The sequence below is a fragment of the Scyliorhinus torazame genome, chromosome 17 (assembly GCF_047496885.1).
Source record: "Scyliorhinus torazame isolate Kashiwa2021f chromosome 17, sScyTor2.1, whole genome shotgun sequence".
NCBI classification, from domain to species: Eukaryota; Metazoa; Chordata; class Chondrichthyes; order Carcharhiniformes; family Scyliorhinidae; genus Scyliorhinus; species Scyliorhinus torazame.
Window position 1 is genome coordinate 1,037,811 of NC_092723.1, and position 21,071 is coordinate 1,058,881.

Sequence of the window (21,071 nt, forward strand, 5' to 3'; positions counted from 1 at the left end):
CGGCAAGTCTGACCCTCCAAATATGGCCACGAAGGGACAGGGCTTCAGCTCAATCTTCAGAATGGCCGGCATGGTGCTAAAGAAGACGACCCAGAACCCCACGAGCTTAGAACATAACCAGAACATGTGTAGATAGTTAGCCAGGCCCCTCCGACAATGCATACACTTGTCCTCCACTCCCGCAAAAAACCTGCTCATCCTAGACCCAGTCAAATGAACCCTCTGCACTACCTTAATCTGTATTAAACCGAGCCTGGATCAAGAGCAAGTGGCGTTCACCCTCCACAGAGCCTCACTCTACACCCCATCCTCCAACACCAGCCCCAACTCCTCCCATTTGGCCTTAAACCCCTCCACCGATACAACGTCTTCAATCATAATCCTGCCACAGGTACCCGATGTACTCCCCTCTTCCAACCCTTCCAGCGAAAGAACCCTCTCCATTAATGAGGTTGGCGGCACCACAGGGATGGTCGGAAAGATCCGTTTCGCAAAGTTGAGAACTTGCAGGTATCTGAACGAGTCAGATCATGAGAGTTCAAATTTCTCCGATAACAACTCCAAACTCGCAAACCGTCCCTCCAAGAACAGATCCCCCATTCCTTCCAACCCCTTCCTTCCCACCCCCTCCAAATGTAGAACCTAATCTCACAGGCTCAAAAATATGGGGCTGGATTCTCCGTTTTGGAAGCTGGTGGTCCGGGGCTCGCGAGCCGGACAAATGGGGGCACTATTTTGCAGGTTGGGTCCGCGAGCGGCCGGGGCCAGGTTGCACGGTGCGGCTGCTACAGGCCGCCGCTGTGCACATGCGCGGCCACGGACCCAGCAACTCTCCGGGCCATATCGGCAGCGAGAGCCGGGCGCTCTACGCTGTTTGGCTACTAGCCCCCAAACGGACGATCGGTGGCTGTTTTACGCCAAATGTTCAGTCGTAAAACGCCACTGTTCCCACGCCAGCGTGGGGACACAGCCTCAAAATCGGAGAATCCAGCCCCCTCTGGTCCACAGATCCCCCCCCCTCATGTTCCCCCTCCACCTATCTATAGCCCTCAGGGCAATGACCAAAGGGACTATCACCACTGCAAACAAGAGAGGACGGGGCGAACCCTGTCTCATTCTCCTGTTCAACTGAAAATACCCCAAGCTCACGTTATTTGTGGTGCTTTTTACAACAATCATCCGATGACACAAACTTAGGCCCTTTCCCAAACTTTTCCAGTACCACAAACAAATGCCCCATTCTACCCGATCAAAAGTCTTTCCAGCATCTCGTACGACACTGACTTCCAGGGACAACACCACATTTAACAACTGCCACACATTAGATGCCAATTGCCAATCCTTTTTTTTATTCAAAATTTTTACAAAACCACTACTGACAGAAGGCAACAAAAAACAAACAAACAAAAAAAAATGAAGTAACAACTTAACAAAACAAGGTGGGATATCTGCCCTTTACTTGTAAAATCTATCCACAACCCATACAGCCCCCCCCCCCCTCCCGGTTTGCTGCTGCTGCCGACCTCCTCACTTAACGTTCCGCGAGAAAGTCAAAGAACGGCTGCCACCGCCTGGAGAACCCCAGCAAGGACCCTCTCAAGGCAAACTTTATCCTCTCCAAACTTAGAAACCCAGCCAAGTCACTGACCCAAGTCTCCACACTCGGGGGTTTCGCATCCCTCCACATTAACAAGAGCCATCTCTGGGCTACCAAGGAGGCAAAAGCCAAGACTCCGGCCTCTTTCGACTCCTGCACTCCCGGATCTTCCAACACCCCAAATATCGCTATCCCCCAGCTCGGCTTTACCCGAGTGTCCAAGACCTTGGAAAGTGCCTTTGCAAAGCCTCGCCAGAATTCTTTAAGTGCCGGGCATGCCCAAAACATATGGACATGGTTTGCTGGGCTCCCTGAACACCTCACACACCTGTCCTCCACCCCAAAGAACTTGCTTATTCTTGCTGCTGTCATATGCGCCCTGTGTACCACCTTAAATTGAATCAGGCTAAGCCTGGCAATAGATGAGGAGGAATTGACCCTGCCCAGGGCATCCGCCCACAGGCCCTCATCCAGCTCCTCCCTCAGCACCTCCTCCCACTTGCCTTTCAGCTCCTCCACCAAGCCTCCTCCGCTTCCTGCAGCTCCTGGTATATGTCTGATACCTTTCCGTCACCTACCCACATGCCCGAGACCTGTCCTGTATCCTACGGGCAGGCAGCAGCGGGAATTCCCCCACCTGCTTCTTCAAGAAAGCGCGGACTTGCAGGTACCTAAAGGTATTCCCTGGGGGCAACCTGAATTTCTCTTCCAGCAGCCTCAGGCTAGCAAAAGTCCCATCAATAAACAATGATCCTCAATGCCGCCATCACCACCGGGCTCGTGGTGTACCGCGTTGGCGGGAGCGGCAGCGGTGCCGTTATCAGTGCCCCCAAGTTAGTATTCCTGCAAGACGCCGCCTCCTGCCATTTCCACACCACCCCCCCTCCCTCTACTACCCATTTCCGGATCGTGGATATGTTCGCTGCCCAATAATAGCTGCAGAGGTTCGGCAGCGCCAGCCCCCCGACTGCGCTCTAAGAACAGTCTCTTAGCACGCGGGGTCTTATTTGCCCACACAAATCCCGTGATAATCCTGTTCACCCGCTTGAAGAAGGACTTGGGGATGAGGATGGGAAGGCACTGGAAGACGAACAAGAACCTGGGGAGGACCGTCATCTTCACGGACTGCACCCTGCCCGCCAGGGAAAGCGGCAGCATGTCCCACCTCTTAAAGTCCCCCTCGATCTGATCCACCAGCCGCGTTAGGTTAAACTTGTGCAGGGCATCCCAACTCTTAGCCACCCGTATGTCCAAGTAGCGAAAGCTCCTCTCCACCATCTTAAGCAGAAGCTCTCCCAGTCTCTTCCTGGCCCCTCGCATGTATCGCAAAAAGCTCACTTTTCCCGACATTCAACTTCTACCCCGAGAACATAGAACATAGAACATAGAAAATACAGCACAGAACAGGCCCTTCGGCCCACGATGTTGTGCCGAACCTTTGTCCTAGATTAATCATAGATTATCATTGAATTTACAGTGCAGAAGGAGGCCATTCGGCCCTTTGAGTCTGCACCAGCTCTTGGAAAGAGCACCCTACCCAAACTCAATACCTCCACCCAACACCAAGGGCAATTTGGACATTAAGGGCAATTTATCATTGGCCAATTCACCTAACCCGCACATCTTTGGACTGTGGGAGGAAACCGGAGCACCCGGAGGAAACCCACGCAGACACGGGGAGGATCTGCAGACTCCGCACAGACAATGACCCAAGCCGGAATCGAACCTGGGACCATGGATCTGTGAAGCAATTGTGCTATCCACAATGCTACCGTGCTGCCCTTAAGAACAAATAAATCTACACTATATCATTTTCCCGTAATCCATGTACCTATCCAATAGCTGCTTGAAGGTCCCTAATGTTTCCGACTCAACTACTTCCACAGGCAGTGCATTCCATGCCCCCACTACTCTCTGGGTAAAGAACCTACCTCTGATATCCCTCCTATATCTTCCACCTTTCACCTTAAATTGATGTCCCCTTGTAATGGTGTGTTCCACCCGGGGAAAAAGTCTCTGACTGTCTACTCTATCTATTCCCCTGATCATCTTATAAACCTCTATCAAGTCGCCCCTCATCCTTCTCCGCTCTAATGAGAAAAGGCCTAGCACCCTCAACCTTTCCTCGTAAGACCTACTCTCCATTCCAGGCAACATCCTGGTAAATCTTCTTTGCACCTTTTCCAGAGCTTCCACATCCTTCCTAAAATGAGGCGACCAGAACTGTACACAGTACTCCAAATGTGGCCTTACCAAAGTTTTGTACAGCTGCATCATCACCTCACGGCTCTTAAATTCAATCCCTCTGTTAATGAACGCGAGCACACCATAGGCCTTCTTCACAGCTCTATCCACTTGAGTGGCAACTTTCAAAGATGTATGAACATAGACCCCAAGATCTCTCTGCTCCTCCACATTGCCAAGAACTCTACCGTTAACCCTGTATTCCGCATTCATATTTGTCCTTCCAAAATGGACAACCTCACACTTTTCAGGGTTAAACTCCATCTGCCACTTCTCAGCCCAGCTCTGCATCCTATCTATGTCTCTTTGCAGCCGACACCAGCCCTCCTTACTATCCACAACTCCACCAATCTTCGTATCGTCTGCAAATTTACTGACCCACCCTTCAACTCCCTCATCCAAGTCATTAATGAAAATCACAAACAGCAGAGGACCCAGAACTGATCCCTGTGGTACGCCACTGGTAACTGGGATCCAGGCTGAATATTTGCCATCCACCACCACTCTCTGACTTCTATCGGTTAGCCAGTTCGTTATCCAACTGGCCAAATTTCCCACTATCCCATGCCTCCTTACTTTCTGCATAAGCCTACCATGGGGAACTTTATCAAATGCCTTACTAAAATCCATGTACACTACATCCACTGCTTTACCTTCATCCACATGCTTGGTCACCTCCTCAAAGAATTCAATAAGATTTGTAAGGCAAGACCTACCCCTCACAAATCCGTGCTGACTATCCCTAATCAAGCAGTGTCTTTCCAGATGCTCAGAAATCCTATCCTTCAGTACCCTTTCCATTACTTTGCCTACCACCGAAGTAAGACTAACTGGCCTGTAATTCCCAGGGTTATCCCTAGTTCCTTTTTTGAACAGGGGCACGACATTCGCCACTCTCCAATCCCCTGGTACCACCCCTGTTGACAGTGGGGACGAAAAGATCATTGCCAATGGCTCTGCAATTTCATCTCTTGCTTCCCATAGAATCCTTGGATATATCCCGTCAGGCCCGGGGGACTTGTCTATCCTCAAGTTTTTCAAAATGCCCAACACATCTTCCTTCCTAACAAGTATTTCCTCGAGCTTACCAATCTGTTTCACACTGTCCTCTCCAACAATATCACCCCTCTCATTTGTAAATACAGAAGAAAAATACTCATTCAAGACCTCTCCTATCTCTTCAGACTCAATACACAATCTCCCGCTACTGTCCTTGATCGGACCTACCCTCGCTCTAGTCATTCTCATATTTCTCACATATGTGTAAAAGGCCTTGGGGTTTTCCTTGATCCTACCCGCCAAAGATTGTTCATGCCCTCTCTTAGCTCTCCTAATCCCTTTCTTCAGTTCCCTCCTGGCTATCTTGTATCCCTCCAATGCCCTGTCTGAACCTTGATTCCTCAGCCTTACATAAGTCACCTTTTTCCTCTTAACAAGACATTCAACCTCTCTTGTCAACCATGGTTCCCTCACTCGACCATCTCTTCCCTGCCTGACAGGGACATACATATCAAGGACACGTAGCACCTGTTCCTTGAACAAGTTCCACATTTCACTTGTGTCCTTCCCTGCCAGCCTATGTTCCCAACTTATGCACTTCAATTCTTGTCTGACAACATCGTATTTACCCTTCCCCCAATTGTAAACCTTGCCCTGTTGCACGTACCTATCCCTCTCCATTACTAAAGTGAAAGCCAATCTGTTCCTCCACATCTCTGTTACTATTGGGGGACCTATAGAAATCCCTGAAATCTTATAGGATCTGCATGACCTCCCCAATCCCCTCCACCGGATCTGAAATATACAGGAGCAGGTCATCCACATATAGGGCAAACAGCAGGGGGGACAGGGGGCACGCCTGCCTCGTTCCCCGAAGCAGCCTAAAGTACCCTGACCACAGCTGGTTCGTGGACACACTCGCTACAGGGGCCTGATACAGTGATTTGACCCACCCTATGAATTCCTTGCCAAATCCAAATCTGCCTAACACTTCCCACAGGTACTCCCACTCCATCCGATCGAAGGCTTTCTCCGCATCCATTGCAGCCACCACTTCTGCATCCCCTCCTTCCGAGGGCATCATGATCACGTTCAAGAGCCTCCGCACATTCGTGTTTAGCTGCCTGCCCTTGACAAACCCCGTCTGATCCTCACTAATCACCCCCAGGACACAGTCGTCAATTCTGGTGGCCAGGATCTTGGCCAACAGTTTGGCGTCTACATTAAGGAACAATATCGGCCTGGAGGAGCCACATTGCAACGGGTCCTTATCGCGCTTAAGGATGAGAGAGATCAAGACCCGCGACATCGTCAGGGGAAGGGTTCCCTTTTCCTTAGCCTCGTTGAAGGTTCTCAACAATAGCGGGCTCAACATCTCTGAGAATTTCCCACAGAATTCTGCGGGATATCCGTCTGGTCCCGGGGCCTTGCCCGACTGCATACCCTCCAAACCTTTAACCAATTCCTCCATCTCAATCGGGGCCCCCAATCCCTCCACCAGGTCCTCCTCCACCTTCGGGAACCTCAGTTGGTTCAAGAATTGCTTCATCCTTTCCCTCCCCTCCAGGAGTTCTGACTCATACAGTTTGCCATAAAAATCCTTGAAGACCTCATTGATCCTTACCGAGCTCAGGACCGTGTTACCTCCCCTGTCCCTAATTCCCCCAATTTCCCTGGCCGCCTCTCTCTTCCGCAGTTGGTGCGCCAGCACCCTGCTTGCCTTCTCCCCATACTCGTACACCGCTCCTTGTAACTTCCTCAACTGGGCCTCCGCTTTCCCTGTGGTAAGCAAGTCAAACTCCGCCTGCAGGCTCCGGCGCTCTTTTAGCAGACCCTCCTCGGGGGACTCCACATACCTCCTGTCCACCGTGGGTATCTCCCCCACCAACCTCTCCCTCTCCATCCTCTCTCTTTTCTCTCTGTGGGCCCTGATAGAAATTAGCTCCCCCCTGATAACTGCCTTCAGCGCTTCCCAGACCATACCCACTGAAATCTCCCCTGTATCGTTGGTCGCCACAGAGCTTTGGATACTCCTCCTAATCCGCCCACAGAACTCCTCATCCGCCAATAATCCTACATCCAGTCTCCACAGAGGGCGTTGGCCTCTCTCCGCCCCCAGCCTCAACTCCACCCAGTGCGGAGCATGGTCCGAGATCGCAATGGCTGAGTACTCTACCCCCTCCACTCTCGGGATTAGCGCCCTGCTCACCACGAAAAAATCAATTCGCAAGTACACTTTGTGGACATGGGAGAAGAAAGAAAACTCCTTCGTCCATGGCCAAGCGAATCTCCACGGGTCTACTTAGCCCCATCTGGTCCATGAACCCCCTCAGGACCTTGGCCGCTGCCGGCCTCTTACCCGATCTAGACCTAGACTGATCTAGGGCCGGGTCCAGGACCGTGTTAAAGTCCCCCCCCCCCATTACCAGACTGCATGACTCCAAATCCGGAATCTTACTCAACATCCGCTTCATAAAACCCGCATCGTCCCAGTTCAGAGCAGACATGTTCAGTAACACCACTCACCATGATATATCTACCCCCTTTATCCACCACAATACCCCCCACCTCAAGTGCTACCCGATTGCTCACCAAGATTGCAACCCCCCTGGTCTTCGCATCCAGCCCCGAGTGAAAAACCTGCCCACCCATCCCTTCCTCAGCCTGGTTTGATCAGCGAGCTTCAGATGCGTTTCTTGTAGCATGGCTACGTCTGCCTTCAGCCCCTTCAAGTGCGAGAGCACACGGGCCCTCTTAACTGGCCCATTCAGGCACCTCACGTTCCACGTGATCAGCTTGGTCGGAGGGTTAATTACCCTCCCCCCCCCGCCAACTAGCCATCTCCTTTTCTAGGCCAGCCACGTGCCCGCGCCTCCCGCACACTCCAGCCCCCCAGCCAGAGGCTCCCTGTCCCTACTCTCCCTTGTACTCCAAAAGTTGCTTCCCCTACAGCCAGCAAAGCAGCATCCCAGTCCTCCCCCCCCCCCCTTGATCACCCTCACCCTAGTCAAGCGTCCACTTAACCCCCCCCCCATTGCACTCCCGTAAGTCAGCTGACTCATGCTGACCCCGGCCGCTCCCGCCTCTACCTCCAATCCCACTGTTGGCTCCCTCTACGGGTCTCCAACCTCCCCCGCACCTAACCAAGTGAGGGAGAGAGAGAGCCCCCCCCCCTTATTCCCGTGTGTCAAGAGAAAAAACAAAATCTCAATCAAACAAACAAACTCCGGGTGCTGATGAAATCAGCTGGGACACTGTCGGCGTCCCTCACCTCAAACATTCTGCAGGAGGAACATTGCACTACCTTCCCTGCCATCCCCCGAGATAAAAAAAGAAAAAGAAAGAACGAGCTTACCTGTTATTCACTCCCCTTCTCAGCAAGCACTCACTCAGCAACCTCTGCGCCCCGCACGATAACACCTGAGGGAGTATAAAAGAAAAACTACTTACCAGTCACCAGCCAATCCCTTACCTGCAGGCTGTGGTGTCACGGTTCAACTTCTTCCTGACCTCGAGCCTTCCTCTTGATCTTTACATCGGTTGTTATTTTTTTGGTTAGAGGAGGGGGTAAGGAGGGAAACACTGAAGAAGTGTTTCGGGTTTAAGTGTCACTTGCCAACAGCTCCCCCACAAACTACCTTCAAATTAGGTGACCACAACGGGGGCTATGCAAATTTCCCTTGCAACACCAATCAGCAGCTCCGCTCTACTGCCCTCTGCTGGATGCTTGTCGTCACTCGAACAGCTAGGGTCTTTAGCTCAGGTACACCTTCAAGTTAGGGTGACCACGACGGAGGTATGCAAATTTCCCTTGCAACACCAATCAGCAGCTCCGCTCTACTGCCCTCTGCTGGATGCTTGGCTTCACTCGAACAGCTAAGGTCTTGAGCTCAGGTACACCTTCAAGTTAGGGTGACCACAACGGAGGTATGCAAATTTCCCTTGCAACATCAATCAGCAGCTCCGCTCTACTGCCCTCTGCTGGAGTAGTTAGAAAGGGAGGGGGAATTGGGAAAGGAGTATAGATAGTCGGTTACATTTTCTGTGAGTTTAATTACAATACTGTATATAATAAAAGGTTACTTGTATTAAAGTTACAAACCTGGTGACTGCAGTTTACTGGCTCAACCAAGGACCTCGGCTATTTTAAAATAACATCTAATTTCATTTGCGTTGTGACTCTGGGTCAAGTGAGGCAGGAATTGACCGCACACCAGCCCAGGGAGTCATAACAAAACATATGGAAACTTCAGTGGTGGAGAATGTATTGTAATTTAACCTGTGCTACCTTTCAGATTGAAAATACAGATCAAAAGGCACAACAAATGAAAAGCAACGCCTTGCGTTTGACAAATCAAGTTGCCTCAGTCAACAATCAGATGAAAAAGAACATTGCAGACATCAAGACCTTCATTGCCACAATCAAAGATTTCCTGACATGTATGTGATCTACTGTCCAAAGTCTTGATTTAATCTATTTTGATTGATTTGTGTCACAAGGGAGGCAAATAACAGATTTCTGTCCAAAGCCAACAAACATTTTCATGTAGTTGCTCTTCTGCAAACTCACGTATTGTACTTTATACCTTTCCCATTATGAAGAAATGATTCTCCTGTCACAACGCAAGAAGTGAATTATACTAAAACCAATAGAACAATCTGCCTTTCACAAACAGTGGAATTAGTCTAATGAAGCTGCGTTGTAAGCTTTCAGGTTTTGTGAAAGGTGCAACACTGTAGGAGTGAATAAGCAGCAGTATCATTGCTGTCATTCAATTGCATAGCTGCTGCATTGAAGTGAGCATTGAAAAGTGAGCATCAGTGATGCTGTTCTTTCTGACTTAAATATTACATATTGGGAGGGATTGTCCCGCCGCCTCATTTTCCAGTGCAGCGCAGCCCCACTGGCAGTGGAATTCTCCCTCCCGGCAGCCGGACAATTGTGGGCACCCCCACGCCTAGTGCGCTGCCGGCAAAACTGAGGATCGAGCCCATTTCATTCCACCGACATTCCACCTGAACCAATAAAAACTCGGGAATTCACATATAATAACATTTATTTTGCTGATTGATGCACGATCAATTGTACAAAGACTAAGGTTGGATACAACTGTGGCATTATTGCAGTAAGATGTGTGGCCTCCCACAGCAGCTGGCGAAATGGCTGCTGAATAGAGGACACGCATATTTATACTCCTCCTACTGGGTGGAGCCAGCAGGCAGGGGCTACTGGTGAACCTGTAGTACAGGTCCTACCTTACATCGCCTAATACAGGTGTAACAGTGGTTTACCACATTCACCCCCTGTTAAAAATGAGTCCGGCGGGAGTGGTGGAGAACTATATACAGTAGTGAATTTATGTACAGTGTTTTATTAGAAGAGAAAAAAAATGTCTTTTGAAAGTCCAGTGCCAGTTAGAGACTGGTCTGGTGCCTTGACGTTCTGCTGGGAGCGACGTAACGGTGGCGGCGACGTCGGTGCCGGCCTGATGTCAGGTGACCCCGGGAACGTGCCAAAATCCTCTTCATCCTCTTGCGTGGGCAGGGGAAGTAGGGATGGTCCTGGTGGGGTTAATGTCGGGGGCATCGGGGGAGGGTAGGGTGGCGCCGGGCTGGGGAAGTGTGTATGAGTGGAACCTGCTGGTGCCAGGTCCCTGAGGGAGACAGTATCCTGGCAGCCATCAGGGTACACCACATAGGCATACTGGGGGTTGGCATGGAGCAAGTGCACCCTATCCACCAACGGGTCCGCCTTGTGGAGTCGGACGTGCCTACGGAGCAGGACCGATCCTGGAGCTGCGAGCCAAGTCAGGAGCGACACCCCGAATGTGGACTTCCTGGGGAAGGCAAAAAGATGTTTATGGGGTGTGTTATTCGTCGCGGTGCACAGTAGTGACCGGATGGAGTGTAGTGCATCAGGGAGGACCTCCTCCAGCGAGAGGCTGGGAGGTTCCTGGACCGTAGGGCCAGTTGGGCGGCCCTCCAAACCGTCCCGTTCTCCCTCTCTACCTGCCCGTTTCCCCGGGAGCTATAGCTGGTCGTCCTGCTGGAGGCGATACCCCTGCTGAGCAGGAACTGACGCAGCTCATCACTCATGAATGAGGATCCCCTGTCACTGTGGATGTAGGCGGGGAAGCCGAACAAAGCGAAGATTGTGTTGAGGGCCACGGTGGCAGACACAGGGGATGGCGAAGGGGAACATGGAGCACTCATCGACCACACTGAGAACATACGTGTTACGGTCGGTGGAGGGGAGGGTCCCTTTGAAATCCACGCTGAGGCATTCAAAGGGGCGGGAGGCTTTCACCAGGCGCGCACGGTCCGGCCGGTAGAAGTGCGGCTTGCACTCCGCACAGACCTGGCAGTCCCTGGTGACTGTCCGTACTTCCTCGACGGAGTAGGGCAGATTACGAGCCTTGACAAGATGGTACAACCGTGTGACCCCCCGGGTGACAAAGGCTGTCGTGTAGGGCCCGGAGTCGATCTACTTGTGCGCTGGCACATGTACCTCGGGATAGGGCGTCTGGGGGCTCGTTGAGTTTGCCGGGGCGATACAGAATCTCGTAATTGTAGGTGGAGAGCTCGATTCTCCACCGCAAGATTTTATAATTTTTGATCTTGCCCCGCTGCGTGTTGTTGAACATGAAGGCAACCGACCATTGGTCAGTGAGGAGAGTGAATCTCCTGCCGGCCAGGTAATGCCTCCAATGCCGCACAGCTTCAACGATAGCTTGGGCCTCTTTTTCGACAGAGGAGTGCCGAATTTCTGAGGCATGAAGGGTGCGGGAAAAGAATGCCACGGGTCTGCCTGCCTGATTGAGGGTGGCATCAAGTGCGCCGCCTGATGCGTCACTTTCTACTTGGAAGGGCAGTGTCTCGTCTACTGCGTGCATCCCGGCCTTGGCGATATCAGCTCTGATACGGGCGAAGGCCTGTTGTGCCTCGGCCGTAAGGGGAAAGTGGGTGGACTGAATGAGTGGGCGGGTCTTGTCTGCGTAGTTTGGGACCCACTGGGCGTAGTAGGCAAAGAACCCCAGGCAGCGTTTGAGGGCCTTGGGGCAGTGGGGGAGGGGAAACTCCATGAGGGGGCGCATGCGGTCGGGATCGGGCCCCAGAAGTCCGTTCTGGACCACATAGCCGAGGATGGCTAAGCGGTTTGTGCTGAACACGCACTTCTCCTTGTTGTAGGTGAGGTTGAGGAGAGTGGCGGTGCGGAGGAATTTAGCAAGGGTTTAGCATCGTGGTCCTGCTGATCATGGCCGCAGATAGTGACGTTGTCTAGGTACAGAAAGGTGGCCCGCAAACCATTCTGGTCGACCATTCGGTCCATCTCCCTTTAGAAGACCAAGACCCCGTTAGTGACGCTGAAGGGAACCCTGAGGAAGTGATGGAGACGACTGTCCGCCTCGAAAGCAGTGTATGGACGGTCCGATTTACGAATGGGGAGCTGGTGGTAGGCGGATTTTAGGTCTATCGTTGAGAAGACCCGGTACTGTGCAGTCTGATTGACCATATCAGACATGCGTGGGAGGGGGTACGTGTCGAGCTGCGTGTACCGGTTGATGGTCTGGCTGTAGTCCACGACCATTCTGTGCTTCTCCCCAGTTTTAACCACTACCACTTGGGCTCTCCAGGGGCTGTTGCTGGCCTCGATGATGCCTTCCCGAAGCAGCCGCTGGACCTCGGACCTGATGAATGTCTTGTCCTGGGTGCTGTACCGTCTGCTCCTGGTGGCAACGGGTTTGCAATCTGAAGTTAGATTGGCAAAGAGGGAGGGTGGGTCGATCTTTAGGTTCGCGAGGCCGCACACAGTGAGGGGTGGTAGGGGCCCGCCGAATTTGAGGGTGAGGCTTTGGAGATTGCACTGGAAGTCCAGGCCTAGTAGTAGTGCAGCGCCGAGATTAGGAAGGACGTAGAGGCGGAAGCCGCTGAACTCTACGCCCTGGATCGTGAGAGTGACCGTGCAGAACCCCCGGATCGCGACAGAATGGGATCCGGAGGCCAGGGAGATTCTTTGATTGGCGGGGTGGACCGCGAGGGAGCAGCGCCTTACCGTATCCGGGTGGATGAAGCTTTCGGTGCTCCCGGAGTCCAGCAGGCAAGAGGTCACGTGGTCGTTGATTTTCTCCGGTGGCCAGGTTGTGTGGACGAGACTGGTCGAGCGTCATTGAGGCGCTGCAGTTGGTCGTCTCTGGCGTCAGAAGATGGAGAGCGTGGTGGGGGGGGGGGGGCCCAGGTCGTGGAATGTTGTCGGCGTCCATGCCCTGTGGGGAAGACAAGATGGCGGCCTGAAGATCCTGCGGGGGACAAGATGGCGGCGCCCATGGGCCGCACGTGGTCCGGGGAGGTGAAGATGGCGGCACCCATTGGCCGCGCGTGGTCCGGGACGAAGATGGTGGCGCCCATTGTGTGTGGGTCAGGGGGGAGAGGGCGATAGCGGCGACTGCGCGGGCCTGGCACACCGCGGCAAAGTGGCCCTTTTTGCTGCAAGCCTTGCAAATGGCAGCGCGGGCCGGGCAGCGTTGGCGAGGGTGCTTCTACTGGCCACAGAAGTAACATTGGGGACCCCCGGGGTGCGCTGATAGGGGTGTGATGCAGGCATATTGGCTGGGTAAAGCCCCGGCTGGGGCGGCCGTTTGTGGGGTCCAAGAGGGATAGGAAGTGTGGGCCGCGAGGCCGGAGGGGTCGGCCTGAGCACTACGTGAGGCGACCGTCATGGAGAGTGCTAGCTTCTTAGTCTCCGCTAGGTCGAGCGTGGCCCCTTCAAGCAGTCTTTGGCGAATGAGGTCCGACCCAATCCCCGTTACAAAAGCATCGCGCATAAGAAGGTTAGAATGTTCGGTGGCCGTAACGGCCTGACAGTCACTGTCCCGGATGAGAGGGATTAGGGCCCGCCAGAAGTCTTCTATGGACTCACCAGGGAGTTGAGAGCGAGTGGCGAGTACATGCCTGGCAAAGAGTGTGTTCGCTTTCTGTGCGTAGTTTTCTTTGAGGAGCGTCATGGCGTCCGCGTAGTTCGGGGCGTCCTGAATCAGTGGAAACACTTTGGAGCTCAACCTTGAGTACAGGATCTGTATCTTCTGAGCCTCCGTCGGAGGGGTGGTCGCTGAGTTGATATAGGCCTCGAAGCAGACTAGCCAGTGATTAAAGTCCTTTCTGGCATCGCTAGACTGCGGATCCAGCTGCAGGTGATCTGGTTTGATTCGGAGGTCCATCTTCTAGAAAATCTTACTGCAATAAATTGATGCACGATCAATTGTACAAAGACTAAGGTTGGAAACAACTGTGGCTTTATTGCAGTAAGATGTGTGGCCTCCCACAGCAGCTGGCAAAATGACTGCTGAATGGAGGACACGCATATTTATACTCCTCCTACTGGGCGGAGCCAGCAGGCAGGGGCTACCGGCGAACCTGTAGTACAGGTCCTACCTTACATCACAGTGTGTAACAGTGGTTTACCACACTGATATCAGTGGATGAACACATAGTGAATTCCTCTGTTCACTCTTCTGATGCAGGAATTAATCTTTAAATCAGTTAATAACTCCACCGACAAAGAAATACAAAGATCGCACAGATGAGTTAAGGTCATCAACAGCCATTTTGAGGTTCTAATGTGGCCAATGACATTTGTAGAGCTTATTCACATAAGGTGCACTTTAGACTTACTTTACTCAGTGCAGTGTGAGATCGTAAATGAACTCATAGTAAAAGGTAGTTAAGGGGGAACAAAAGCTGTATCTTTAAGCACATCCAAAGGGTGCGGTGTTCCCAAATCATGAAGCTTTAATGATGTCTATGGGCTAGGTTCCCCGGCTGCTTTAATAACATTGTCTGTTTACACGTTGCTTAATTTTTACAGCTACACAGGCCGATCCAGATGAAATTCAGAGAATTAGTGAGTATGTTCTCTCACTCAAACTTCCCACTGACGCGATTACAATCAGAGATAAGATCAACAGTTTACGCAACATTGCAGCCAGAATTCCTGATGTAAGTGAAATCCTGGCAAATACACAGGATGATGTTATCAAGGCAAAGATTCTTCTCAAAGATGCAAACGAAGCCAGGTATTATGTGAATCTCATTATCGATATAATTAGGCTTGGTAGAGAGAGGCAATCTCCTCACTGTAATCTAGAACCATTTGATACATTCCTGCATGGGGGTCATTTTAAATGTCTCAATTTTTTTGGAGCCACACTTATTACAATATATATTCATTTAGCAATTGCCATAATATCCACGCATGTATATAATGAGATGCAGACAGGCAGTGATTGACACACAGGATGACCAGTAAGCATACAGCACAGTGCAGCCAATCACCAGACAGGACACTACCACTATAAAGCCAGAGGGCACTAGGATTCCCGCTCTCTCTGGACCCAGCCACTGAGACAGTCAGAGTCCACGAGCTAGCACAGTGCAAACACCATGCGGTAGCTAGTAAGTCTTGGTCAGGCTAGTACTACGTCTCCAACCAGTTCAGTATGGTGTCAACCCACAGCTGAGTATGTATAATAGTTTGATCATTCAATAAAACTGTGTTGGATCTTCAACGGTGTTAGAGATCTGTTTCTCGCATCACTGCATCAAGTGCAGTCCCTACCGAACCAGCCTGCCTAACACATCATGGTACTACGGAGTGATACTGACAATTGACAGACCTACCTCGAGTGAATCAGCCTTGACCAGCAAGCAACCATCCGGTAACTTGGAAAACACCCAGCCTCCTCCACAGCTCCGCATCTCCGGCAACCTCGGCGCAAATTGGAAGATCTTCAAGCAAAAGTTCCTCTTGTACATCGAGGCCTCCGACCTCGAAGCTGCATCGGACGCCAGGAAGATTGCGCTCTTTCTCTCCACAGCGGGGGACCATGCCATCCACATCTACAACTCGCTTATGTTCGCTGAAGGCGAAGACAAGTCAAAATTCGAAACGGTCCTGCTGAGGTTCGACAGCCACTGCGACATTGAGGTGAACGAGAGCTTTGAACGGTACGTTTTCCAGCAAAGGCTTCAGGGTAAGGATGAACCTTTTCAGTCCTTCGTCACCCATCTCCGCATCCTAGCGCAGTCATGTAACTATGACTTGACAGCCAATTCCATGATCCAGGACCAGATTGTTTTCGGGGTCCACTCCGACTCCCTTCGGCAGCAGCTCCTGAAAGTCGAACAGCTAACCCTCCCTGTCGCTATCGAGATGTGCGTTGTCCATGAGCACGCTAAGAATCGCTACTCCCACATCAGGGTGACAGAGACCGCGAAGCTGGCCTCCCATGAGGCGGAACGGATGCAGGCCATTGCACAGATGCAGGGCCTGAGCATCGAGGAGAGTGGCCGTTTCACACGCTTTTCCCGGGTCCCTGCGCATGCGCGCCACGACCGAGTGGACGACGAGACCGACAACCCAACTGCGCAGGTGCGTACGTCGAGCGACCGCACTGCGCATGCGCGATGGCGCATGGAACGCGCTGACGTCGCGTCATGACGTGTCCGAATTGTGGCTCCGCCCACTTAAAGCGGCAATGTCCGGCAAAAGGACGCCAGTGTCCACAGTGTGGCAAGCTTGGCCACTACGCAGCCCTTTGCAGATCTGCTCCACCGCTCAGCAGCCAGCGATCCCAGATGCAGCGCAGAAGTGTCCATTCCATACAACACGGAATGCCAGATTCCGATCCCGACAGTCCAACAGACCCTGATGCTGTGTGCCTCAAGTCCCCATACCGGGTGGGCATCATAACGACGCATGCGCTACCTTCCGCCACACCTACGCAACGCCTCTTGATCCTCAGTGTGGATCCCGACGATGAGTGGTGTACTGTTCTTACCGTGAACAAGGCTCGCATCCAGTTCAAACTGGACACTGGCGCATTGGAGAACCTCATCTCGAAGTCCGACCTCAACACCATCTGCGCCAGACCAACCATTCTTCCACCGGCCTGCCAGCTCCTTGACTACAATGGCAATCCCATAGCCGCCAGTGGCTCATGTCAACTCGGGGTATCTAATAAGGCCATCAAAGCGACGCTGCGGTTTGAAATTGTTGGGCCTGACAGAGCATCTCTGCTCGGTGCTCGTGCCTGCAAGCTCCTGAACCTGGTTCAGCGCGTCCACACCATGTCATCATCACCGGCAACGGCCTCGCCCGATGGAAACTTGCAGGCCGACATAGATGACATCATCACGCAGTACCACAGCGTGTTCAATGGTATGGGCATGCTCCCATACCGATACAAAATCTTGCTCCGGCCAAACGCCACCCCTGTGATTCATGCACCTCGCCGGGTGCCAGCGCCCCTCAAGGATCGCCTCAAGCAGCAATTACAGGACTTCCAAGACCAGGGCATCATATCGAAGGTCACAGAGCCCACAGACTGGGTCAGCTCCATGGTCTGCGTCAAGAAGCCGTCAGGGGAGTTTTGCATTTGCATTGACCCTAAGGGTCTAAACCGCAATATCATGAGGGAGCATTACCCAATACCAAAACGGGAAGAGCTGACCAGTGAGATGGCTCATGCCAAATTCTTTACTAAGTTCGATGCCGCCAAGGTTTTTGGCAAATACAGCTGGATGCATCCAGTCGCAAGCTGTGCACGTTCAACACCCCGTTTGGTCGTTACTGCAACAACCGGATGCCTTTTGGCATCATATCTGCCTCCGAAGTATTCCACCACATCATGGAACAGATGATGGAGGGCATCGAGGGGGTGCGAGTGTACATTGACGATGTTATCATCTGGTCCACAATGCCCCAGGAACACATTGTTCGCCTCAAGAAGGCATTCCAAAGAATCCATGAACATGGTCTTCAGTTCAACAGGGCCAAGTGCTCATTTGGTCAATCAGAGATCAAATTCCTAGGTGACCACATCTCGCAGCAGGGCGTGCAGCCAGACGCCGACAAGGTCTCGGCGATCAACGCCATGAAGACCCCGAAGGACAAGAAGGCGGTTCTCCGCTTTCTCGGAATGGTCAACTTCCTCGGGAAATTCATTCCCAATATGGCATCCCACACCATGGCCCTCCGCCACCTTGTCAAGAAGTCGACGGAATTCCAGTGGCTGCCCACGCATGAAGAGGAATGGCACGAGCTGAAAGCAAAACTCACGACAGCCCCGGTTTTAGCGTTCTTCGACCCAACCAAGGAAACCAAGATATCAACTGATGCAAGCCAGGACGGCATTGGAGTGGTGCTCCTTCAGTGGGATGACTCCTCGTCCTGGGCTTCAGTGGCGTATGCCTCCAGGTCCATGACGTCCACTGAGCAACAGTACGCTCAGATTGAGAAGGAGTGCCTGGGCCTCCTAATAGGGATAGTCAAGTTCCACGACGATGTTTATGGCCTGCCGAGATTCACGGTTGAAACGGACCACAGGCCTCTAGTCCATATCATCCAGAAGGATTTAAACAACATGACACCGCGCTTACAGCGTATTCTTCTAAAGCTATGCCGCTACGACTTCGAACTGGTCTACACGCCAGGTAAAGAGCTGATTGTTGCAGATGCCCTGTTCAGGTCCATTACCACACCACATAAGCAAAGTGACTTCATCTGCCACATAGAAGCCCAAGTGCAGATGTGTGCCTCGAACCTTCCGGCCTCCGACGAACGGGTGGTCCAAATTCGTGAGGAGACAGCCAAGGATCCTCTGCTGCAGCGCGTGATGCAGCACCTCAGCAATGGCTGGCAGAAGGGACAATGTCCCCAGTTTTATAATGTAAAAGACGACCTGATGGTGGTGGAGGGAATCCTTCTGAAACTCGAAGGATCGTAATTCCTCAGAGTATGCGTGCTATGGTGCTGGGCCAACTCCATGAGGGTCACCTTGAGGTCGAGAAATGCCGACACCGTCCTTAATTGCCCTACCTGTCAGAAATTTCAGCCAGCTCAACCCAAAGAAACGTTGCAGCAGCACGAAATTGTGACCTCTCCGTGGTCCCTTTTCCACGCCAAGGGGCGTGACTATGTACTCCTGGTCGACTACTTCTCCAGTTACCCAGAAGTAGTGAAACTGTCCGAGCTCACGTCGAAGGCGGCAATCAAACCCTGCAAAGAAATGTTCGCCAGGCATGGGATACCGCTCACGGTCATGAGCGACAACGGCCCTTGCTTTTACAGCCAGGAATGGTCTGATTTTGCACAGTCCTACAACTTTCATCAAGTAACCTCCAGTCCCCACTACCCACAGTCAAATGAGAAGGCCGAAAAAGGGGTCCACATTGTAAAGCGCTTGCTGTGCAAAGCTGCAGACTCAGGCTCCGATTTCAACTTGGCAATGTTAGCATACAGGGTGACCACGGGATTGTCTCCAGCGCAGATGCTCATGAATCGCACGCTGCGGACCACAGTTCCAGCCATCCACATTCCCGATCTTGACCACCTCACGGTCCTACAGAAAATGCAGCAGTCCCAGGCCCAACAGAAAGCCACGTACGATGCTCATGCCGCGGATCTACCCGAGCTGGCCCCGACTGATCATGTTCGCATACAGTTGCCTGAGGGCAGCTGGTCAGCCACAGCTGTTGTGCTCAAACAAGTGGCCCCAAGATCATTCCTTGTCCGCATGGCTGATGGCTCCCTGCTACGGCGCAACATACGGGCACTGCAAAGAGTTCCACGCCCACTACCTGACTGCCGTGCCCCGCCGCCTGCGATGCCTCCTCCGGACGTACCCTACCACGAGGCCACCGATCTGCCAGCAATCCTGCCGGCCCACGCGCCCACCGCGATGCCAGCCATCCCACCTATCCAGGTGCAGGCGGCTCCTGATCCACCTCTGCGGCGATCAACAAGAATTCGTCGCCCACCGCAGAGACTAAACCTATAAACTGAATTTTTGTACATTTCTTGTGACTTCATCATTTTGACCTCTGTAAATATTGTTTCGCTTGTCATGTATCTGCACTATCGCCACCTTCCTATGTATATACGTTCATTGAGACACATTTCTGTATATAGTCAGGCACATACACATATATATATGCGCATGCACACCGTAGTATTTATTTATCTGACAAAAAAAAAATGGGGGGAGATGTCATAATATCCACGCATGTATATAATGAGATGCAGACAGGCAGTGATTGACACACAGGATGACCAGTAATCACATAACACAGTGCAGCCAATCATCAGACAGGACACTACCTCTATAAAGCCAGAGGGCACTAGGATTCCCGTTCTCTCTGGACCCAGCCACTGAGTCAGAGTCCACGAGCTAGCAAGTACAAACACCATGCGGTAGCTAGTAAGTCTTGGTCAGGTTAGTACTAGGTCTCCAGTCAGCTCAGTATAGTGTCGACCCACAGCTGAGTATGTATAATAGTTTGATCGTTCAATAAAACTGTGTTGGATCTTCAACGGTGTTAGAGGCCTGTTTCTCGCATCACTGCATCAAGTGCAGTCCCTACCGAACCAGCCTGCCTAACACATCAGCAATAATCTTCAAAATTACACTGCATTTTGATGCACTGATCCTGCTATCAAGTAATCGAAAATAAGGTAGGATATGATTGGAAAAGCACACCTAAAGTTAAGTTTAAATCCTGATAGAGACCAATACACCACCTATGCTTTAAAGCGGTTATTTTTCTATTGTCTTTGATGTATGATTAAAGCTACATTCAAATTAAGATGTCCTTATTCTTCTTCCATTGCTGTTGTGATCTAGGGACAGAGCTAGCAGAGTGAAGAATAACATTGACAAGGTTAAGGATGCTCTGGCTGATGCCAATAAAGCCCTGAAGAATGTGAATGACATGATTGAAGATGCCACAGAGGCAATTGACACCGTCCAGGATCAAAGCACAAAGGTAAATGAAGCATTTTATTTTCAAACCTCCTTCAACCAGAATGAAAATAACAGCAACATTTCTGCACCAAGTCCTCCCTGAAACATTGCAGCCAGTATTCCTTCCTCACCGTCACACAGGTTCTTCCTTTATACAAAACACCAATTGTCTGAATTTCAAATGTCTCCACATTTTCCCTCAATATTGCTCCAAGCTCAGTCAACACAAGCCAAGATTAAACAAAGCAGACATTTTTCCATCTTTCCTCTTTAGTGATGGAGGATCTTGTTTTTGTACCTTCCCAGTACAGCTCAGCAAATTGGAGCAAATGGATTTTATTGACAATTAGATGGAGAATTTGAACACCAAAATATTCTGATCACACATCAAGTGCTGTACCATTTACATCACAGACCAAACGCACATGAGCACA

The 21,071-nt window shown here is 51.6% G+C and overlaps 1 protein-coding gene across 2 annotated transcripts in view; it reads left to right on the top strand.

Annotated features, from left to right (window-relative positions):
* LOC140393615 (laminin subunit beta-3-like) overlaps positions 1-21,071 on the top strand; it is a 118,580-nt gene that overhangs the window by 86,719 nt on the left and 10,790 nt on the right. For both annotated transcript variants that reach the window (XM_072479885.1, XM_072479886.1), the window contains exons 17-19: positions 9,136-9,280; positions 14,703-14,910; positions 20,518-20,659. In XM_072479885.1, the coding sequence (XP_072335986.1) occupies positions 9,136-9,280; positions 14,703-14,910; positions 20,518-20,659 (495 nt within the window). The remainder of the gene's footprint in view (positions 1-9,135; positions 9,281-14,702; positions 14,911-20,517; positions 20,660-21,071) is intronic.